The sequence below is a fragment of the Anopheles marshallii genome, chromosome 2 (genome assembly GCF_943734725.1).
Source record: "Anopheles marshallii chromosome 2, idAnoMarsDA_429_01, whole genome shotgun sequence".
In the NCBI taxonomy this organism is placed as follows: Eukaryota; Metazoa; Arthropoda; class Insecta; order Diptera; family Culicidae; genus Anopheles; species Anopheles marshallii.
Window position 1 is genome coordinate 6,435,114 of NC_071326.1, and position 20,497 is coordinate 6,455,610.

General features: G+C 46.0%; 2 protein-coding genes across 2 annotated transcripts; both read left to right on the forward strand.

Annotated features, from left to right (window-relative positions):
* Nucleotides 1–7,412: 7,412 nt before the first annotated feature.
* LOC128709734 (NAD(P) transhydrogenase, mitochondrial-like) lies at nucleotides 7,413–11,528 on the forward strand. The gene is made up of 7 exons (XM_053804742.1): nucleotides 7,413–7,503; nucleotides 7,622–7,733; nucleotides 8,107–8,261; nucleotides 8,335–8,475; nucleotides 8,547–9,000; nucleotides 9,196–11,308; nucleotides 11,385–11,528. The coding sequence occupies exons 1-7, from the start codon at nucleotides 7,413–7,415 to the stop codon at nucleotides 11,526–11,528; spliced, it is 3,210 nt and encodes a 1,069-aa protein (XP_053660717.1).
* A 518-nt stretch (nucleotides 11,529–12,046) lies between these two features.
* Nucleotides 12,047–17,677, forward strand: LOC128709738 (cilia- and flagella-associated protein 43). Its single transcript, XM_053804754.1, has 13 exons — nucleotides 12,047–12,075; nucleotides 12,138–12,406; nucleotides 12,483–12,856; nucleotides 12,926–14,124; nucleotides 14,190–14,574; nucleotides 14,648–14,772; nucleotides 14,839–15,184; nucleotides 15,252–15,689; nucleotides 15,759–16,261; nucleotides 16,336–16,582; nucleotides 16,655–16,783; nucleotides 16,858–17,273; nucleotides 17,344–17,677. The coding sequence occupies exons 1-13, from the start codon at nucleotides 12,047–12,049 to the stop codon at nucleotides 17,675–17,677; spliced, it is 4,794 nt and encodes a 1,597-aa protein (XP_053660729.1).
* The last annotated feature ends 2,820 nt before the right edge of the window (nucleotides 17,678–20,497 follow it).

The window sequence follows — 20,497 nt, forward strand, 5'->3', positions numbered from 1 at the left end:
ACGTGCGTGACCGTTCCCTTGTGCAATTACCGGAACCGGATGAATGGACAGCGGAAGGAATAGCTACGATCGTGTAGTGAAGAAGTTGTGTGATATGTGAGAGCACTTTGCTCGCTTCACTCAGTGTTTCCCGGCGCAGAACAACCAGACACACGGACGGACGGAAACGTTGACGACGAACCCGATGTTGCTGCCACAAATGTCACGAACAAAGTGTTGGCCAACGGAGAGACCGCTCGACGGTACCTCTCCGGCAATGGACGGCACGGAACGACTCCCGGCAGAGAGTGCGAGAGCGATACAGTTGGGTAAAGCGAGCTCACATTTGATAAGCATTGCGTATTTCTGTAGGCGCGCACTGTCGTCTGCCTGTTGCGTTTTACGTGGATTCCGCGAGAGGATCGATCCCCGCGACGGGTCGAGAATGGTGAGTAGATGAGCGAGCGATAGCCGCTTTTATTTTTTTTTATTACTATTCCATCAACGAAAACGATCTGCCGAACTCCGTAGGCGTTTAAACGCACCAGCCTTACCGCCAATGCCCGCATATCTCCTGCATGTCATTTAATCTCATCTTCAGGTCCCCCCCCCCCCCCCCCCTGGGATTCTCATTCGCCCCTAGCTAGGGACTACATAAACGCATTTGTTTTTATTTTTAGCATCCCGTAGCGTCCCATGGACCATGGCAATGGCCGCGTTTGAATATACATACGTGCGATGCGCCAGCTTTCGTATGATGAAGTGAAGCGGGCGAGTCAGATATGGAAAAAATCCATGGCATGAAGATGTATATTTCTATGTATCGATCGCACCACGTCCACGACGCCGGTTTAGAACAATCTGCATTATGGTTTCCGCGCCGGTTCAAGATCAGTGCACGCGCCGGAACAGGAGCCGGAGTTAGGCCGTGTTGTGTATCTCATTCGGAACAGGTTTACTGAGGCAACTTTTGTGCGGACCTGTTTGCCAAATTGATTCTGAGCTTTGTTGCTTACGATCTTAACATCGAAAAGAGTGTTTCGCTGTTTGTTTTCGGGACATTAAGCCGTTGATATGCCAGGAGGATAGTCCCTGAAGCATGGCATTACATAGGCCAAGGCACTGAAACTTCCCCATAAACTGCACCGATGTACCATCAAGTTCGTGCTCGTGCCCCAGTCAATTGAACGTACGGCGAATTGAGCACAGCAATATGAAGCCGAAATCAGGGAAGTTCCGCAGACCAAGCTTTACCAGATTTCGGTATTATTTTTAGCCAAGTCGCACGCATAGAATCGGCGGTATTATTATAAACATTTCCTGCTTCTTGTACATCGGAGAAAATACATGCAGCAAAGAAGGAGAGAGAAATTTTAATTCTAGGAAGCCGATACAAGAATTCCTCTGTGTGTCTAGTGGCTGCTGAGTCTGTCCACCCGTGCTACGTGACCTGAATGTGCGAAAGAAAAACGTTCTCGCGGGGGCTCGCCACGGGCTCGAGAGTTGTTGATCAGGAAAGTCTGGAATCTTGCAACGCTTGGAACCAGCCGCGTTTCAAGGCCGGCCGGTTGAGTTTCGCTTTCGTGACAGTGACGTGTGTTGGTTGGCGGATTATCTTAAAATAAGAACGTTTGCCATTTTACCCATGTGGGTTGATTGAGCGATGTTCAATGATCAATGATGGGGTCTATAAACTAACACGTGTAAGGAGTGATTTCTTTATTTTCGTGTATAGTTAAATACATCCTAGCCAATAATACGCTACAACGATAACAGCACGAGAAGGTCAACCAGTCTTAACTAAGGGGTTGGTGTATTGGACAACTTCCATTCTCTGCTCAATTTCGCCCGCATCTCCCATCATTCCAAGTGATCCCGTTTCTACGTATATCGGTGGTAATTTTACATTACCGATAACGAAGCTGGATAGGAATGATGATCGATGTGATGCAGAAGAAGTTATGATGGTGCTTTTGACCGTGATCAGCCAAGGGTCTGGATGGACGTCAGTGTACCAGTTAAGAGTGACACATGTGGTCAATGTGTTTGTTGAGCTCTACGTTCGGGGCTACTTGACTTAACCGGTCTACCAGATCATTTTCTTGTATAATAATTTACTGGAAATATTAACACCAACTAGTCGAAGAGTAAGTCCTTCATATGGATGGGCTATCCTGACGCGAAACGTAATACGTATAAACGTACGTATAACGTATAAACGTCAATATAGGAATGAATATTTCTCGCCTACGGATACAATAGTCTTAACAAAGGTTTTGACCTGGTGGTCGTATTCAAACTTGATTGAGTAGAACATCTGGTCAGATATTGTAGACATTCTAACTAGTGTTGTGCTTACTGAATCTTTTGAGAAGAGTCATTCATAGGAATCTTGAGTTAGAAGTCATTCAAATCAGGAATCGACTCTCAAAAGATTCATGAATGCTGTAAATTCTGACAGTTATATTGAAACTTCTGGGATTTTTTTCATTTAGTGGCCTAATGTCTGTAAGTTGTATGTATTGCGTCCTTTAATGTCTCTCAAGAAATGTGAAGTGAACTTCAGAGGAAGCCATATTAAAACAACGTAGGGATGCAAATGTAGTTCACACCCGTTTGGAGAGAACAATCACTGCCATCCATATGGCAGTCATCGATTAGAGTTCCGCTTTTGCCCTCGTACTCTTCCGATGGCACCCAGGACAAGTCCCGGACGGAGAGATAAGATTGTACCACGACCGAACTTTGATTAGTTGAAACGGCAAACGATTATCAGCATTGCTTCACAATGTTGGTAAGGTATCTCTAATGCAAAATGCTCTCAGACCAAACAACAACTCCTCTCAACCGTATAGGAGGAAGATGCAATGATGTTGATAGATGTTTGCGTTCCGATAGGGGAAGTAAGTCAATAAATTCTACAAAACTTTCTACTCGACATAGTGAGGGGAAGAAACATTAGCTGATGATGGGATTAATTGATTTAATTGTTAATGGTCAATTCGTCACACGATGCGTACAGGGAGATGATACTTCAACCGATGGTGGGATATGCTTTCGATCCGTTGTTGCCCTCCAATAACATCCTTCATGGGACCATTAAAGAATCTTAAATAAAAGGAGAGATCTACGAGGGTAGACAGAAGGATACCACATGTGGTGTCTTAATAAATGGCAGGCGTATAGCCCTGCATATGGTTGACGGCCCGGTGGCACGATGGTTGCTGCGCCGGTCTTCACACGGACGAACCGGACCAAAATCCCACCCGATCCAATCTCCCGTACACAGGACTGACTATCATGCTACGTGATAAAATAAGTCCACTAAGCCAGTAATGGCTGGCATGATCTTTAGTAGGTCGCTACGCCAAAAAGAGAGAGAGAGATAGTCCTGCGTAATATCCGGAACAGACTAGCCGTTGGGTGCTTCTCTACTCTTTACTCGAGAGTTAGTAAATACGATATAACGCTTAGTTTATGGACTTCTTGTTTGAATTGCATTATCTGCATGTTGTTTCGCGTAGGTTATGCGATATCCCCGAAAAGATCAACGCACGATGGTGAAGATATCAGCAGCATTCCTTTTCTAAACTCAGCAACCCGTCAACATGTGACATGCTGCCATTTTGGCTATCGCTGACGCTCGGCAAGCCGTCCATACACTTGGAAAACATTTGTTAGCCAAAGTGATAACAGCCGGTCGCTGGAAGCCGTACAATATGTGTTTAGCTAGCTGTTACACGGCAATACACAACATGAAACTAGAAGACATACAATGGTACGGTTGAGCCTACGTCTGATGCTGTAAATGCCACCGCGATAGGATTGTTTTTGCCTTTTTGTCTGCATCCTATCATACGTTTCAATTATTTAGCGAACCATGTTACTTAATACAGTGATAATGGCACAGCGCGGGTTGCAGGGAAGAAACGTTTGGTCGGTAACCCAGAATGGCCATAGAAAAGATATCGCTGCGCGCCGTTATCGTTCGTTAGCGCACCGAAATAGGTGATAATTAAAAGTTTAGTGACCATTTCTGCTGCTATGATAACGCTTTTTGCCTCCATTTTGTGGCCAGCTTTACGTAACCGTGTGCCGCAGTGTTTTGCTTCCATTTTTTTTTGCGAACAAAAACAATCAACAGAAAACTAGACCCCCCTTTCAGGTTTGGGCGGGCGTAGAATGCTTATCAGTGATAAACGCTTCAACGACTCGTTTCGTGTAAAAGTGTGCTCGATCAAATGAGCCCCAAAGGCTTAAATATCGTTCCCAGTGATAAGGTGTGTAAGCTGCGTTGGAAAATGTACATGATTTATGTTTTCTTTTCCATTTTATCTCCTTAGTCGTACCACGGAGTTCCACGTTTGGGAATGGCAAATGGCCCCCATTGAGCGTTGCTGACGTAAAAGCGCGCGAAACCGATCTATTCATAGACGAAGATGATGCACAATCTTCGAGATTAAACTGCGAGTTATTGGAGAGGAATAAAAAATACGGAATCAAAATCGAATAAAAAGCAATTGGAACAGAGTTTGGTTATGTTTTGCGTTGTGGACAATGGCGATAATTTATTCGGGGAGAGAGGAGAAGCAATAGCAAGTTCTAATCATTTGTCCAATGTCCCCCATTTCATCGCGATTCTGTTTGGTTTTGTTAACGCACCAAAAAGATTTGCAATAATCACATGCCCCGAAATAAAAACAGGACCATATTGCAATCTGCTAACGAACTCGTGATTGGATCATTTTGCCCGAGTCAAACGTTATCGGAACGATGTTGACCTTTTCCATTACTAGAACCAGTTCTTGCCTAGATTTTGCTTTCGCCTCCAGCCTGCCGGAACTCTCTCGTGTGCTGTTGGGTGATCGATATTGCCACAATGCGATCTTCTTTTTCGTGACATCCAACTTTGCGGTGCGTTGTGTTGCCTTCCATCGTACGCGGGAGTGTTTGAACGGTTTGCAAATAATTTTGCTCACCGCTCCGTAACACTTCTAACTAGTTAGCGTCTGGTTGTGGGGAGGATGCTAACACGTAACGCGTTTCGGTAAAGGTCTGTTTAGTCCAAAACAAAAAAATGCGACGCAATTTCATCTCGTAGCGCTGGCGTGGAGTTGGAGCTAGAGAATGTGAGGTGGGGTGCTGTGTTTGAGCAGGGAAAGACGCAAAGGGTGGAAGTTTTCAGCTGATCGGCTGTTCGATTATGCAAATTACGGGGTGTGCTTTGATGAACAGGGAGTTGCTTTACGGGCGCATTTTATTAGCATGAGAATACAAAACAAATTACTGATATGGAAGAATAATTAAAGTTTCTTCGCGTTCTTAAGTTTGGACAGCATTACATTGAGCAAAGATAATTTAAGGAATAGTTTAACTTATTTCTTATAAGTTTTACGGTGTATACTACCAAGTTGCATTTGAGTGTACCTTTTCTACTTACTCTCTTTTCAGGCGCTACAATCTGAACGACGGTCCTGCAGCATCGTCTGACAAATTTTATATCCCGACTTTTCTGGAGGACGCATCAACGCCATCACTTCATCTCTATGTACGACCTATAAGCACTTTGGGGCGTGGGTCGTCCGGTGTCATTCTCATGACATGACCAGCCCACCGGAACCTGATGAGTCTAATTCACTGTATGCCAGTGAACTCACCGTTCGACTCATAGAGTTCGTGATTTTAGAGGCTCCTCCATTGTCCTTCCACAGATACGAGACCAACGATCATTCTGAACATCTTCTTATCAAACGCGGCAAAGAGGGTTCTGTATAGAGGCGAATGAAGCTGCCCAGCTCAAAGTCTCTATAAAAACAATAAACAACAACAACAGGGTTCTGTATCTCAGAGTTGTATGTGAGTAACCGAATTATATTAGTTCTATATAGTCCCAGCTTCATTCGTCGCGACAGGAGTTTTGATGGATTCAACTACTCCCAATAGTTCGTGCGGTACTAAGCCGGCTACTAAGGTAGGTACTTGACCAGAATGAGCAAAAAATAACAAAGGTTTGCCCATGCTTTGTCTAAAATGAAGAATTCTTGACATCAAACTTGTTGTGCATTTTACAAAATCTGACACTATTTATTTGATAGTTTTATTTCAGCTATGTATTGAGTTGTTTACCGTCGTACGATTTTAGGTGTCTTTTTGTTATTTTTGCTATCAATTATTCAAAACTTTGTGTAATTTCGAAAACGCTTTGTTAGTTTCTTGTTTTATTTAAGTTCTTATCATTGTAGCTCTTGTTTACTATGATTTCTAAAATAATTACGTAACCTTATTGATAAAAGCATAACAAAACATTCCAATTATATTTACTTGCCGATCCCTGCGCTAAGCGATTGGAGAATGTTGTAAAAACAACATAAAACCCCGCAATTGTAGGAAAAAGGGGAGGGGTGGGAGGGTGGGATTAATGTGCCCCAATGTGTGCCGGCAGTCTCATGTATGTTTTGGGGACGTTTGTTTTTGCTTTTCGATTCTGTTGCTCGCCTAAAACGACCGCATATTCTGCTTTAATCAACGTCGCGGAATTATTAGCGCTAGACGAACGTGTGGTCTCAGCGAACCCGCGAGAAGTGCAATGCATCTTTCACCCACCCTTGGATCGGCCATTCCACGCGTACGTACGTTGTGCGTGACTCTCGCATCGTCGCATCTCGCCGGCCGGCCTCAACCGGGAGAGTAGCGTAGTGTTCCGCTCTCTTTGCTCGCTTGTGGTGCGCTTGGCCGTGTTGTGGCCGCTGAAACGATCCGGTCCCAATCCACCGGCGGCCAGTCCGTCGCTGTCTCTCGCGTGCTGTTGTTCTCCGGGTTTCGTGCGCCGGTTTCGTGAATCGTTTGCCGGCCCGTCGGCGTTCTGCATTCGTGAGGGGGCTGCTTATCGTTGTTGTGTTTGTTGTTTTTTCCTTCATTCTTCCTTGTGCGTGCGCTCTCCTCCTACTTGCGGATCTTCGCCCGCATCGCGTACTGTTGCCGGTGCGTGTGCTTAGCTGTTTTGTGTATGTGTGTGTTTGTATCAAGTGGCCGCACTGTTGCTGGTGTGTGACACAAATTTATCATCTCGATCGTTCTTTATCGAAATATTTCTGGTTGTTTGTACATTTCCGTACCATAGCAAGTGATTCCCGTGTGCGTTCTTTCTGCAGTCGACGATCAGCTCTTTATCACGGACCTCAGTTTTATAAGCACTTACTGTAGTGTATTAAAACTAACACGGAGTGATAGTGAGACAGCAGCAGACAGTGAGAACGTGTCGTTCAACAATCAGGATCAGGAACAGGCGTAGAAAAGAAAAGGTGCAACTGCATTATCAAATTTGCCACGTTGTTTTTCGTGCCAGATTGATAACCGGCGTATAAGAAATCTGCCAATCCATCGTGGAAGAAGCGGTGTGACAGCGACGCGACGATTGAACGACGACGCACACTATGACGCGCGGTGTGCTTCGGCTGTGCTGCCAGCAGGGAGATGCACTGCTGCAAATGACGAAACCGCTGCATCCGCTGCGATTGTTTTCAGGTTCGTCATTTCATCTCTCTTCTGCGCTGCTTCACACACACGCTCATTTCGTTTTATTTGTGGGAGTGAAGGTAACAAAACGTGTGTAATTATTTTCACTTCAAACATTACATTGCAGGTAGTGTGAAGCTACTGCAGAAAGATGGCAAACCGGCAACGGCGGTTAAGGGCATTCCGTACAAGAATCTGGTAATTGGTGTACCGAAGGAAAGGTGGACCAACGAAAAGCGGTAAGATCATCGTCGTTTTTCGTAGTTAGTAGACGATAGTGTAAGACAACTGTTTTCTTGTTTAACGTTTTATTTACTTAATATATTTGTTCTTAATGCCACTTGTACTCGAGTGCACTTTGCAATCTGTTATGTACCTCGCATACCACGTACGGAGGGCCATTTTTTTATTCGATTGCTATTAAATAATTGATTGAATAAAATTATGACTTATTTTGCACTATTACGGAATGATAGAGTATGAAGATATCTTTTATTAGTTTGACAATAGTTATTGTTCAGTTTTTTGTGTCTTCTATACAAAATTTTCAAACTTTTGTTATCTCTTCTCCTAAATCCTAATACTAATGAATCATTTAAATAATTCAAACAGAGTATCCGTTACTCCAGTTGTCGCTGGGACGCTCGTCAAGAAAGGTTTCAAGGTGCAGGTCGAAAGCGGTGCCGGAGTTAATGCAAAATTCCGCGATGCAGACTACGAATCCGCCGGCGCTAGCATCGTCGACAGTCGACGAGCATTTGAAACTGGTGAGTTGGTGGTAATTTTTCAAACCAAAGCCAACATATAGTAACGAAAGTTTATCTCGTATATTCTTTACAGATATTGTGCTGAAGGTACGACAACCGATTGAGCCTGAAATTCCTCAGCTAAGAGATGCATCAACGTTGGTGTCCTTCCTGTACCCAACCCAAAACAAGGAACTGATCGATAAGTTGGCACAAAGAAAGATTAATGCTTTTGGTAAGAACAAATCGCGAGTTTAGGATCAGGCACCCGAAATAATCTAAACTATTTATCTCATTTGTAAACAGCCATGGACGCCATCCCGCGTATTTCCCGCGCCCAGGTATTCGACGCCCTTTCGTCGATGGCCAACATTTCCGGCTATCGTGCGGTCATTGAAGCGGCCAATCATTTTCCTCGATTCTTTACCGGTCAGATAACGGCGGCCGGTAAGGTACCGCCGGCGAAGATTTTGGTTATTGGCGGTGGTGTGGCGGGATTGGCCGCAATTGGGCAGGCTCGTGGTATGGGTGCGATCGTGCGTGCGTTTGATACGCGTCCGGTCGTGAAGGAACAGGTGGAAAGTATGGGAGCAGAATTCTTGACGATCAACATCAGTGAAGATGGTTCGACGGCAGGTGGATACAGCAAGGAGATGAGCAAGGAGTTTATCGAGGCGGAAATGGCGCTGTTTTCGAAGCAGTGCAAGGAGGTGGATGTGATCATAACCACTGCACTCATCCCCGGCAAGAAGGCACCATTGTAAGTGAGATTTTGCTTTAGGAAACACCGTTTAAATGAGGATCAATGATCAAGTGCAATGAAACGAATTTTTGTATGCTATACTTTCGTACAAGTTGAATCCAGCAGAAAAGTGGCATGCAACATTGTACAGTACATTGAGAGGAACATTTTGAATTTCACGATAATTTAACATGTTCTCTACTACTCCCACAGGCTTATCACTGAGGAAATGGTAAAATCTATGAAGCCAGGTAGTGTGATCGTGGACCTTGCGGCAGAAGCTGGTGGAAACGTACAGACAACCGTTCCGGGTGAGATTAAGGTGGTGCATGACGTGGTACACGTTGGACTCACTGACTTCCCCAGTCGATTGCCGACCCAGAGCTCGACACTGTACGCGAACAACATCTCCAAGTTCTTGCTTTCGATGGGCGAGAAGGATCACTTCCACATCAATCTCGAGGACGAAGTCGTACGTGGTAGTATCGTGCTACAGGGAGGCAATCTGATGTGGCCACCACCCGTAATCGCTGTCTCGGCAAAACCACCGCCATCGGTTGCCGCCGCTCCAGCTGCAGGTGCTGCGATTAAGGCAGAAGCCCCACCAGCCGATCCCTTCAAGGAGACGCTCCGAAGCAGTTTAATGTACTCAGGTGGGCTTGGAACGCTGCTTGGTCTCGGCGCGATCGCACCGAATGCCGCATTCACCACCATGATGACGACGTTTGCGATGTCCGGCATCGTGGGTTACCACACTGTGTGGGGTGTTACACCGGCCCTGCACTCACCCCTCATGTCCGTCACGAATGCCATCTCGGGTATTACGGCCGTCGGTGGGTTGCTCCTGATGGGCGGTGGTGTGATGCCCTCGAACACGATCGAAACGCTGGCTGCTAGTGCGGCACTCATCTCGTTCATCAACATCTTCGGTGGGTTCCTGGTGACACAGCGTATGTTGGACATGTTCAAGCGGCCAACGGATCCTCCAGAGCACAACTACTTGTACGGTATTCCGGCAGCCTTGTTCCTCGGCGGTTACGGTGTTGGTGCGCTACAGAGTTTGCCCGAAATCCATCAGATGGCATATCTTGCGTCGAGTCTTTGCTGTATCGGTGCGCTCGTCGGACTGTCCTCGCAGAAGACATCCCGTCTGGGAAATGCACTGGGCATGATGGGTGTTACTGGAGGCATCGCGGCCACCCTGGGACATATGGCCCCGAGCACGGAGGTGTTGATGCAGATGGGCGGTGTGGCTGGATTGGGTGGACTGATCGGTTCCATCATTGCCAAACGCATCCAGATCACGGACCTTCCACAGCTGGTGGCCGCCTTCCACAGTCTGGTCGGTGCCGCAGCTGTACTTACCTGTGTGGCTACGTACATGCACGATTTCCCCACGCTAGCGACAGACCCGGCGGCCAACGTGCTCAAGACGGCACTATTCCTGGGTACTTATATTGGTGGTGTCACGTTTAGCGGGTCGCTCGTTGCCTATGGTAAGCTGCAGGGCGTCCTAAACTCGGCACCACTGCTGCTGCCCGGCCGACACCTGATCAACGGAGGACTGTTGGCGGGTAATCTGGCCGCTATGGGTGCATTCTATCTCGAACCATCGATGGCTGGTGGATTGGGACTGCTGGGAGCTACTGCGGCCATGTCCACGGCGATGGGAGTCACCTTGACTGCGGCAATCGGTGGTGCAGACATGCCTGTAGTGATCACGGTACTGAACTCCTATTCCGGCTGGGCTCTATGCGCCGAAGGTTTCATGCTCAACAACAACCTTATGACGATTGTGGGAGCTCTCATTGGATCTTCCGGTGCTATCCTTTCCTACATCATGTGCAAAGCAATGAACCGTTCACTACCGAACGTTATCCTCGGTGGATACGGCACTACCTCGACTGGCGGTGGCAAACCGGCGGAAATCGTCGGCACCCATACGGAGGTCAACGTGGACGGGGTGGTCGATATGATCAAGAATTCCAAAAACATCATCATTACACCGGGATACGGCTTGTGTGTGGCCAAGGCGCAGTATCCGATCGCTGAGATGGTGAATTTGCTTAAGGCCCGTGGCAAGAAGGTGCGCTTCGGTATTCATCCAGTTGCGGGACGCATGCCGGGACAGCTGAACGTGTTGCTGGCTGAAGCCGGTGTACCATACGACGATGTACTCGAAATGGAGGAGATCAACGACGACTTTGACGAGACTGACTTGGTGCTGGTGATTGGTGCGAACGACACGGTAAACAGCGCGGCCGAAGACGACCCTAACTCGATCATTGCCGGTATGCCGGTGTTGCGCGTATGGAAGGCCGATCAGGTAAGCTGGATTCTATCCCGCAACAAACTAATCATTCCTTCAACTCTCACTTAACCGGGTTCTCTCACATTCCCAGGTTGTTGTAATGAAACGCTCGCTCGGTGTCGGGTACGCCGCTGTAGACAATCCCATCTTCTACAAACCAAACACGTCGATGTTGCTCGGTGACGCAAAGAAGACGTGTGACGCACTGCTTGGAAAGATTAAGGAAGAGAACTGAGAAATGATAAAGGACACTGGATACGGATTGGGTATTTAACGGACTGGACACCGGCTGCCGTGAAGCAGCGCAAGCATTTAATTAAGTAATGTACGTAAGAATACAAAGCGAAAAACTAACGTGGCCATACATGTTAATATTTTATGGTTAAAGTAATGTGTAAAATAAAACCTTCTATGCTGTACATCGAAACACTTGGCAAACGGTTCTCTTAATTGTAGTAGAAGTGAAAGACACAAATCTGATAGTGCATCATAAACTTAAAACGTGGCGTGTATTTGTATGAAGAATTTAGAATTTCATGTAGAGAATGTGCCATGAATTAAGTTGATTATTCAAGCAAACAAGGGTTCAACAGTGCGTGGGTTACCTAGCAACTGCACGAGCTTCGTCGTTGTTTATCGCAACACACACGTTTCAGTATTGCAATTGTGATGAAGAAACTGGGAGCACTTAAAACTATAACCCGATATAGTTACCGGAAAATATTGAACTGAACTGCGCATCTAACACTAAAAATGGAACAAAGCATCAGAACCAAAGCAGTGTATGTGGCGTTAAATAATAGCATAAGCATTTTTCGATCCTGATATTTCATTTACCTTCCAGATGGATGCATCCGGGTACGGCAGAGATGGCTTGCATCGTTGGTAACGTTGCCGTTGCCGTAGCGATCGGTGGACATATTTTGTTCGTGAACTTAAAAACTGCATCAAAGTCCCATTATTTAACTGATAGTGTGCAGTCGGGGAATGGAGTAGCCTGCCTGGCGGGCCATAAACTGTTTCCCATACTTGCCTTCGCAGAGTGTTGTACTAATCCGCGTATTTTGCTCATTAGTTATCCAGCAAATGCCGTACTGTCCGTCCTTGAAGGAGGTATGGAGTGAAAATCATGAAGCGAAACGTGTTCGAACTTAGAACAATATCTTTGCGAAATTTCTTTACTTTGCAGATCAAACGGAACGTTCCTATACAGCGTTATGTTTTTCGGAGAGTGAACTACTGGTCGCTCTTACCGGTGTTCCGGACTATACGCTGGAGGTGTACGCATGGAGAAGCAGGGAACTTTTGTGCAAAAAACCATCCTCCATCAACTGTGACCTCCAACGGCTAGTGTGCAGTCCATCGGCTGTATTTGCTGTATGTCAGTATGCGCCTCGAAAACCGGAGCTGAAGCTTTGGGAGATACACGGTAACATTCGGATTAGTCGGCTTATCGAACGCACAGTATGTTTGGAACTGGAGAAGAATGAATTGCCGTTGTGCGTGACGTTTCTCATCGACGGCAATCTAGCGGTGGTTACCCAACGGGCAAAAGTGTCTATTGTGAGTTGGTCTTGAGTTTTGCCCTTTAAAGCCTATTATGTCCTCAAACCACCTGTTACCATTCTTCAGATATTGGCTTCCACCGGACAGATTAGTCAAACCATCAGCAATCCCGAACTCTTGGTAGATGATCGAGAGTATATTCCGTTTATTTTCTACTGCAAAGGAGGATTGTTTGTTAGTGCACCGGACGGACAGGTGAACTTCTACAAGAAACAGAAAGGAACCTGGAATCAACTGTGGTCCACCCAGTCTGATGCTTCGTACAGTCAGCTGCTATACTATTCTACATCCGAAGGACTGCTGGGCATCACAACGGAAGGTTTCATCATGCGAACCGTAATGGATGCTGACGTACGCAACGTGGAATTCCAAATTGTGAAAGATTTGGACGTTGGGTATAGATATTCTAGCACCTGCTTGCAAACGACACCAGCTCAAATAGTCGGTACTAAACCAGGGACTGGGATTGTGAAGCTGTTGAACCTTGAGACGGGTGCTGTAAATGATTCGCTAAGCGTAGGACACCTGGAATGTATAGCCCATCACTCGGAGAAGCCGTTTCTTGTAGTGGGTTCAGATAGAGGAGTTCTACAGCTAATCATAGTCCACGAGAAACAAGTTAAGCTGGTGGGTCGTTTGCACCTCTCTCGGCATGCAATTGTTTCGGTTGTTTTTTCCATCGCAGGTGATAACTACTTTGCTGCCTTGGATGCAAAAGGTCAGATAGCAGTATTGGAAATATCGGAAAATCTCCAGATGAACGTCCTGCAAGTGTTTGGGGAGATAAAAAGAACTGCGAACATGTTTTTGTGGTGCAGTAGTCTGGAGGCTTTAGTTGTTCAACCACTAGAGTCGGCAGAGTCAGTGAGTTTCAGTTCTGTCGAATTTATCGTGAAGCAACATCACTTAGAAGATATTAAGAGAACGCAACTGAAGCTACCTCATGATTACTGTCAAATTGTACCAAAGCGCACTGATGGTGGGTTTATATTCTACGCTTCTCGAATACGTACAAACGTTGTCGATTTGCTGGAGATTTCTCGAACAGAAACAGAACTAGCCGTTGTTCTGCTCAAAACTATCAAAACACCTCTGTCAGCCGCTCATTTGGAAATAGCTGTTGATAATCGCTATCTGTACGCTTGGTCGATGGACGGCAAAACGGCTATATATGAGGGAGTTGCAGATAAACTCATTTGTACCATTAACTTCGACGGTCGGTTCAATGGAGGCATTAGGCAGATCTCATGCGATAGGACAAATCAGTATGTATGAAGTTGCTCGTACTTTGTTACTTCCAGCCTGAGTTATGTTGTCTCGATACTTGTAGGTTTTTGTCAATACTGTGCTACAACGGAATGTTGACTGTTTTAAAATTACTGCAACCAATTGCGCAAAGTCCCGACCTCATCGTGGGTCTATCGAAACCTTTTGTTCATCCTTTGGCAGTTGATGAAACTAACACTACACGTGACCTTGAAGAATCACCGAACGATGCATCAATTCCCTGGATTGAGAAAGAGGAGGATGAACGGCGAAAAGAAAAAGGAAAGATATACGAACCGGAACATGGGGCAATATTTGCCGAATTTGCAGAAATTAAGCAACAACTTAAGGAGTTGCTTAATAACAATGAGAAGGCACCGCTGGAGGAGCAGTTCCCCTTGCAAGTGTTCAATCTTAATGCGGAAGCAACTGAAAAATTGACCCAGGAGGTAAAACTGAAGTTCAAATCATCTTCAATTGATGATGGTAAAGGAGGATAGTAAATCAAGCTCTATTTTATAGGCTAACAATACTAAGGAAGAGGAAAAAAAGCGTTTACAGCAGTTTATAGAGTCGCAGAGTGACATCAATGAACGGCTTGTGGAAAATTGTTGGACAATAATGAGCAAAAAGGCATGGAAAATAAGGTACGTGAGTACGTGATGGAAACAGTGCTGAAGTCTTGAAGAAGTGGTTCTTCACTTTCCTTACAGATCAATTTTTAAGCGAGCATTTGTGGAAAACTATGCCATGTTGCCAGCGAATCAGTATAGGCAGCATTTGGAGAAGGTTCGCGTCTATCGCGAGACGGAACTCAATGCCAGCCACGATGCTTTGCTGCCGTGGAAACCGACGCCTACGTATCAGTTAGAATCGATCCTTAATCGCGATCCGGACTATGGCAATGTTTTGGACAATTTGGCACGAGCTTCGTTGAAGAAATCCTATGCTCTGTCCGGAACAACCACACATCAATTCTTCGAGCCCTACTCGCTCAGATATGACCAGCTCGAGGTGGTCACGTTCGAACAGCTTTACTTCGAGCTTATCTGTGGTGATGTAAGATTTGAGCGTATGTTAGGTATCCAAAACGTTGCATAAGAACTGAAATATTCCCGATTGGCAGGTGGAGATCGAAAAGTTGCGCAATTTGTTTAACGAAAAGTTTGAACAAATCAAAACCCTGAAGCACGAGGAGATGGAGCTGGTGTTGAAGCGCAACCGTAGAGCAAGATATGTCCAGCAGGAGCTGGTATTTCTTGCGAATTTGATGGCCGATGGCAGCACGTTTGAAGTCACACAAATCGATGATCCCAAGTATGAAGCAGACGAACGTCCAGATACCATTATACGGACGGAGGATGGCGAAATTCCTGTGGCACCGTACATCAGCCCGAGCGTTGAACGGCTGTTGGATCTGGAGCGACAGGAGCGTGAGCGAAGGCAGCGGGAACTGTTGGCTGATGATTTCAAAGATCGTGCCCTTGTCACTATGATGGACGGTGTACTGGAGCACCGGTGGGAGGATGAAATTAAGAAGAGTCTACCACTTCCCCAATGTTTGGTAACAGCGCGATGGCTCCAGACAGACCATTGTTTGTTCGTGTGCACTGAACTGCTATTTTACTTGCAGGAAATTGGCAAAGAACCGCAGCACTACAACGAAACAGATATACGTGAGGTGAAGGAGTATGAAGAGCAAAGTAGGGTGTTGTACCAGGAGCGACTCCGCTATCGAAAGATGTTACAGGACGAGCTGCAGGAGTTGGCGATTAGCCTTGACGAACAGATCAAAAGGTTTAACACATCCGTAGCGAAGCTCACGATGCAGAAGCTCACAATCGAATCGGCCATACGGCAGGAAGAGATGCGCATTCTACGTGCAACCCTGTACAATCATGCACGCTTGATCTATGAAGCTAATGCCAATCGATTACGGACACAGATTGAGCAGATCTCCGAGTATACGGATCAACTGACGGATGTGTTGAACGAATTTCAGGAGAAGGCAGCCGACTATAGAAACACGTATGATACGCTCCGAACGAAGGATCGCTTACTTGACAAGCAGTTTAAGATCAACTTTTCCGACACGGCACAGTCAGCACTCGTCGATCAAGCGTACAAGATATTCAAGTAATTGCTATATGGAAGACTCTGTTAGATGTGCAACAATTGCTCAATTTCCGAACTGTATCTGTACTTACCAGGCGTAGACCAAAGACCCAGCTCCGATCGATCGTCACGGTTTCGGTGTTTCAGGACATGGCAAAGCGCATCGTGGCGAAGAAGACGGCCGGGATCCACGGGAACTTGCTGCTCCCAAAGGAGTGTCAGGACTATCTGACGCACTGCGAAACTCTGGATCAACCATCCAATTGTCCAGCAGGAATGGATAGTAGCCTTTGGCAGACTCTGATCAAAATGCGTCGCATTAAGATCGAGAGTGAGTTCAGGGTGAGTGACTCATACGGAATAGTGGCGTATGAAAGAGGCGGTAGTAATAATTATGTCTTGCTTAAAATATAGCTAAAAAGTTGTGAGCTCATGCTGTCTGATGCGGAGGCAGCTATTGCAGCATTCCAGCGAGAGATCACCAACAAGCGCAATGTGTTGACATCGCTTGATCAAAGTTTGGAACAACTTCAAAATGATCAGGTATCAGAAAATACATTACCATCTCAAGGATGATGGTTCTCACCTTATGCATGTCTGTCTCAATTTCCGAACAGTTTGAAGCCGCTACAAATAGAACAGTGCAGCTTGTAATGAAGCGTGGTTGGATCGAAATTCAGCAGTCCGGACGAACGAGAGACTTCGAACGATGCGTTCTGATACACCGTACCGACGTAGAAGATATCAACGCGATCATCCGACGTGCAGGAACAAAAAAACTTAACGCAATGGTCAATGCTGCTCTGTTTCGACGCAAGATCATCTACCAGGAATGGGAGCACCGGGCGTTGAAGTTACAGTTGCGCGATCTGCGTGATCAGCTTGCGACGGTTGAGAAATGTAAAATCACCAAGGAAGTGCAAAGCTGGCTGAAGATGAAGGGCATGAAGCGTACGGAAGATTTAAGTCAGATGGCACTGGAGAAGAAGATCCGGAATGCTATCCAGAATGAGGAAGACATACTGCAGGAACTGTAAGATCGTTTATCTTCATGCCTTTGTACAGAATACATCGTCACAAAAGGTTTCTCAAACTGCTTACAGGAAAAACTCACTGGAAGACATTGAGCAACGCATCGCGGCCAAGCGCAAGGAGAACAAACAGCTGGATCAGCAAACACGTGCCCTCAACATTGATGTCACGGAGCAGCATCTACAGCGGGATGCGGAGCTGGAGCAGACGGAGCAGAAAGCGACCCAGGACCGGATGTCAGCTATTGTTGAGCGTGCACGTTTGGTGCGACTTGTGCAAGCTCAGCACACGCACATTCTGGAGCTCGGTACAATGCTTGAGTTACAGCGACTCAAGACATATCCGACGCTAACCGCTTCTACAAGTGTTATGACACATAATGCACATCATTTGTTGGGTAATTAAAACACTAAGGTTTTCGTTAAATAAACTTTTCAAACGAGTGATCGAACAAATTTTGACAACCTTCTTTAAAAAACCTCATCATTTCGGTTACAGAATTCGGGGTGTGTAAATTTCAAACCGATGCACATCAAAACAGTAAAGGCCTGAGGCAAGGTAAATAAAGAATTTCAGTTCTAGACGAGCAATACACGGTGTGGCATGATGCATGCGTGCACGTCTGCCGCTAATTTATTTATCACGATGCGTACAGCCCGGTTACAGCTCGTTTGAATATTTCAAATCTAATTGCGGGTGAATTCGGATAAATCGAAGGGAAGCTCCAAATTATGGGCCATCCGGGTGACTTTATTTTACCTCGCCATGGACTGCAGCCGATAAAGGGCCGGCTGAAAAGAAACGAAGAAATCGTATTGGTTGTGGAAAGTTCAAACCCCAATCGCGCCACCATGGTTCCTCGTTACGCTTCGCTGCGCGCTTTCGGCGCAAAGACTCTACTGCTGCAGGTGGAAAAGCAGGTTTCCCATTTCCGGTCGACCCCGTGACTCGTGACTCAATGTCCAATTGGTGGGTGGGAGAGTATGATGAGGTTTCATCCGCTCGCTTCAATCATTTAGGACAGCTAGGATCGGACTTCGGCCCCAAACTATCTCCGGCAGGGTTGAGCACGACGGCGTGAATCGTCGTGCGCTTACAAAATATCCACCTATGTATGTTGGGGAGGGCCGCTGTTTATATGCTGGCGGATGCAAACACATTGCATTGATGGTGTTTGTTCCGACGACCATGTGTCTATTGTTTTGTTACCATAGCAACCATAGAAGCGTGACAGTTCACGCATACCGACAGCAAGCCAGCAGTGTAATTCATGTTTCGCTTGGTTTGTCACGACGTGTGGGTCGTTATGTGTTCGTTCTGGGTGGAGGTAAACAATGTAAAAAACGAACCACAGCGAGAAAGCCCGGGTGAGGGAAAGAGAAACAGCGAGACTCACTACAGTCCAAACCGTTTCCACGACGTAGCGTTTGGGGTGGTCGGACTGCCTGCCGAGACTGCCCAGAGGCGGCTCTGGTGCCTGGTGCCGTTCTAATTCCGCTGACCCTCTCTTCTCTACGTGTGGAAAACAACCGCACAACGGTGCCAGTGGATGGCCGCGAACACTGCACTCGATTCAGAACACTTTGTCGCGGTGGAAGTCACGGGCCGGTGTAGCCAGCATGGATCACTCCCGGTAAAGATGACGCTAAAGTTAGTGTGCGAGTCTGTGACATCCAGTACGCTGATCGTCGTTAGTTAATTAAATGATCATTCTTCGCGTTTAATTGAGCCAATCGTGAGGGGAATCTTTCGGGAGCAGTGCAACTGGTCAGTTCGGCGAATTTTCGCCCATCTTGTCCAAGATGCGTCATCCTTGTTTGGGGTGCGTTGATCATTGCCAGCAGTGGAAAGAACCGCTAACGCAGTGTGGAAGATGTCATGTCTGGGAATACCTTTTGTGATGAATTTATCAGTATCCGTTCTCCATTCTTCTTGCATCACAGCGTTTCCTTTGAGTGCTTTGCCCAAAGTTCCTCAGACGTATTCAAGAAATTGGCTAAAGTGATATCTCTCCGGAGACCAATTGTTGTTAATCCCAGTGCAGACAGCATCGCGTGTGTTATGTGTTAGCAGCAGGAGGATGATTCGCGAGTAGATTAGTCCCTGTACGTGTCAAGGCTACTCAAAAAACAAGTGCTCAGTAACGATCAAACTAGCAAGTGAAACGTCGTGCTCCGCTCTTGTGCTTTCATAACATAGAAATATCTACAGTAAACATGTCGCATTTTGACTACGATAGCAACTCCCAAGATATCAACCGTGGACAGCGGGTGTAGCTTGCACAAAATGTAAATATATAAAACCTTCCACCATTGCCACTGGGTTTGCGCGCGCGAAGATAATTGCAATCAACCGGAGTGCCGGTACGTCCATTGTGATCGTAAATCGTGCTTCATCACAACATTGCAGGTGCCTGTGCGCGATTGTGGCCGACGGTTCTGGGTAGGGCATGTTGGTCTAGTTTGAGAATAGTTCGGGAGTATGCCGTAGAAGTTGGATCGAAACTAGAGTGACTAGCTTTAAGTGAATAGTTATAAAATTGAAGTGAAGTTTGAGAACCAGTTCAAGTGAATGTGACAGTGAAAAATACATCTTTTCCCGCCCAAAGTCAACAAGTGCATCGATGTCCGCTTACTATCCTCCTAAATATAGACTAGAAAACATTAGGGTATTGCGTTGCGAAGTATTACTAATAATAAAAATTAAAATAAGGGTATTTTGAAGATATATCAGCTATTAATGTTCATAGCCTGGGTAATGATCTACGAGATATTTGATGTAAATAATGTTAATATTCAAGTCGTTTTAAAGATATGGTGTTTTGACAAGTGATTTTTCAAATATTTGAATGCCCTAAGTATAAATTACGATTTATTTTATATTAAACAAAACGCGTGAGTCATCTGCAAAAGCAAAAAAAAATCATTCGTTTTGCTCAATGTCACAATTCAAATTAATCAATTGCGTGTTGCGTGCCAGAAGGACAACCTTCATACGTCTGAGATACAGGCGGCAGTTTGGCGTGAAGAAATGGTAACAAAAATCGATTCCTTCTACGCGTATATGGCAAATTTCTTGCTTTATCTTGCCGTTTTCGATCGAATCGCGATGACTCAGGCGGCACCCATTCTATGCTGGTCTGATTCTGGGAGGGTGGGATGCGATGATACACCTTCAAGCTATCTGCCTATCGCGCGTTCCTTTGGCACGCTGGTAGTGCTGGTA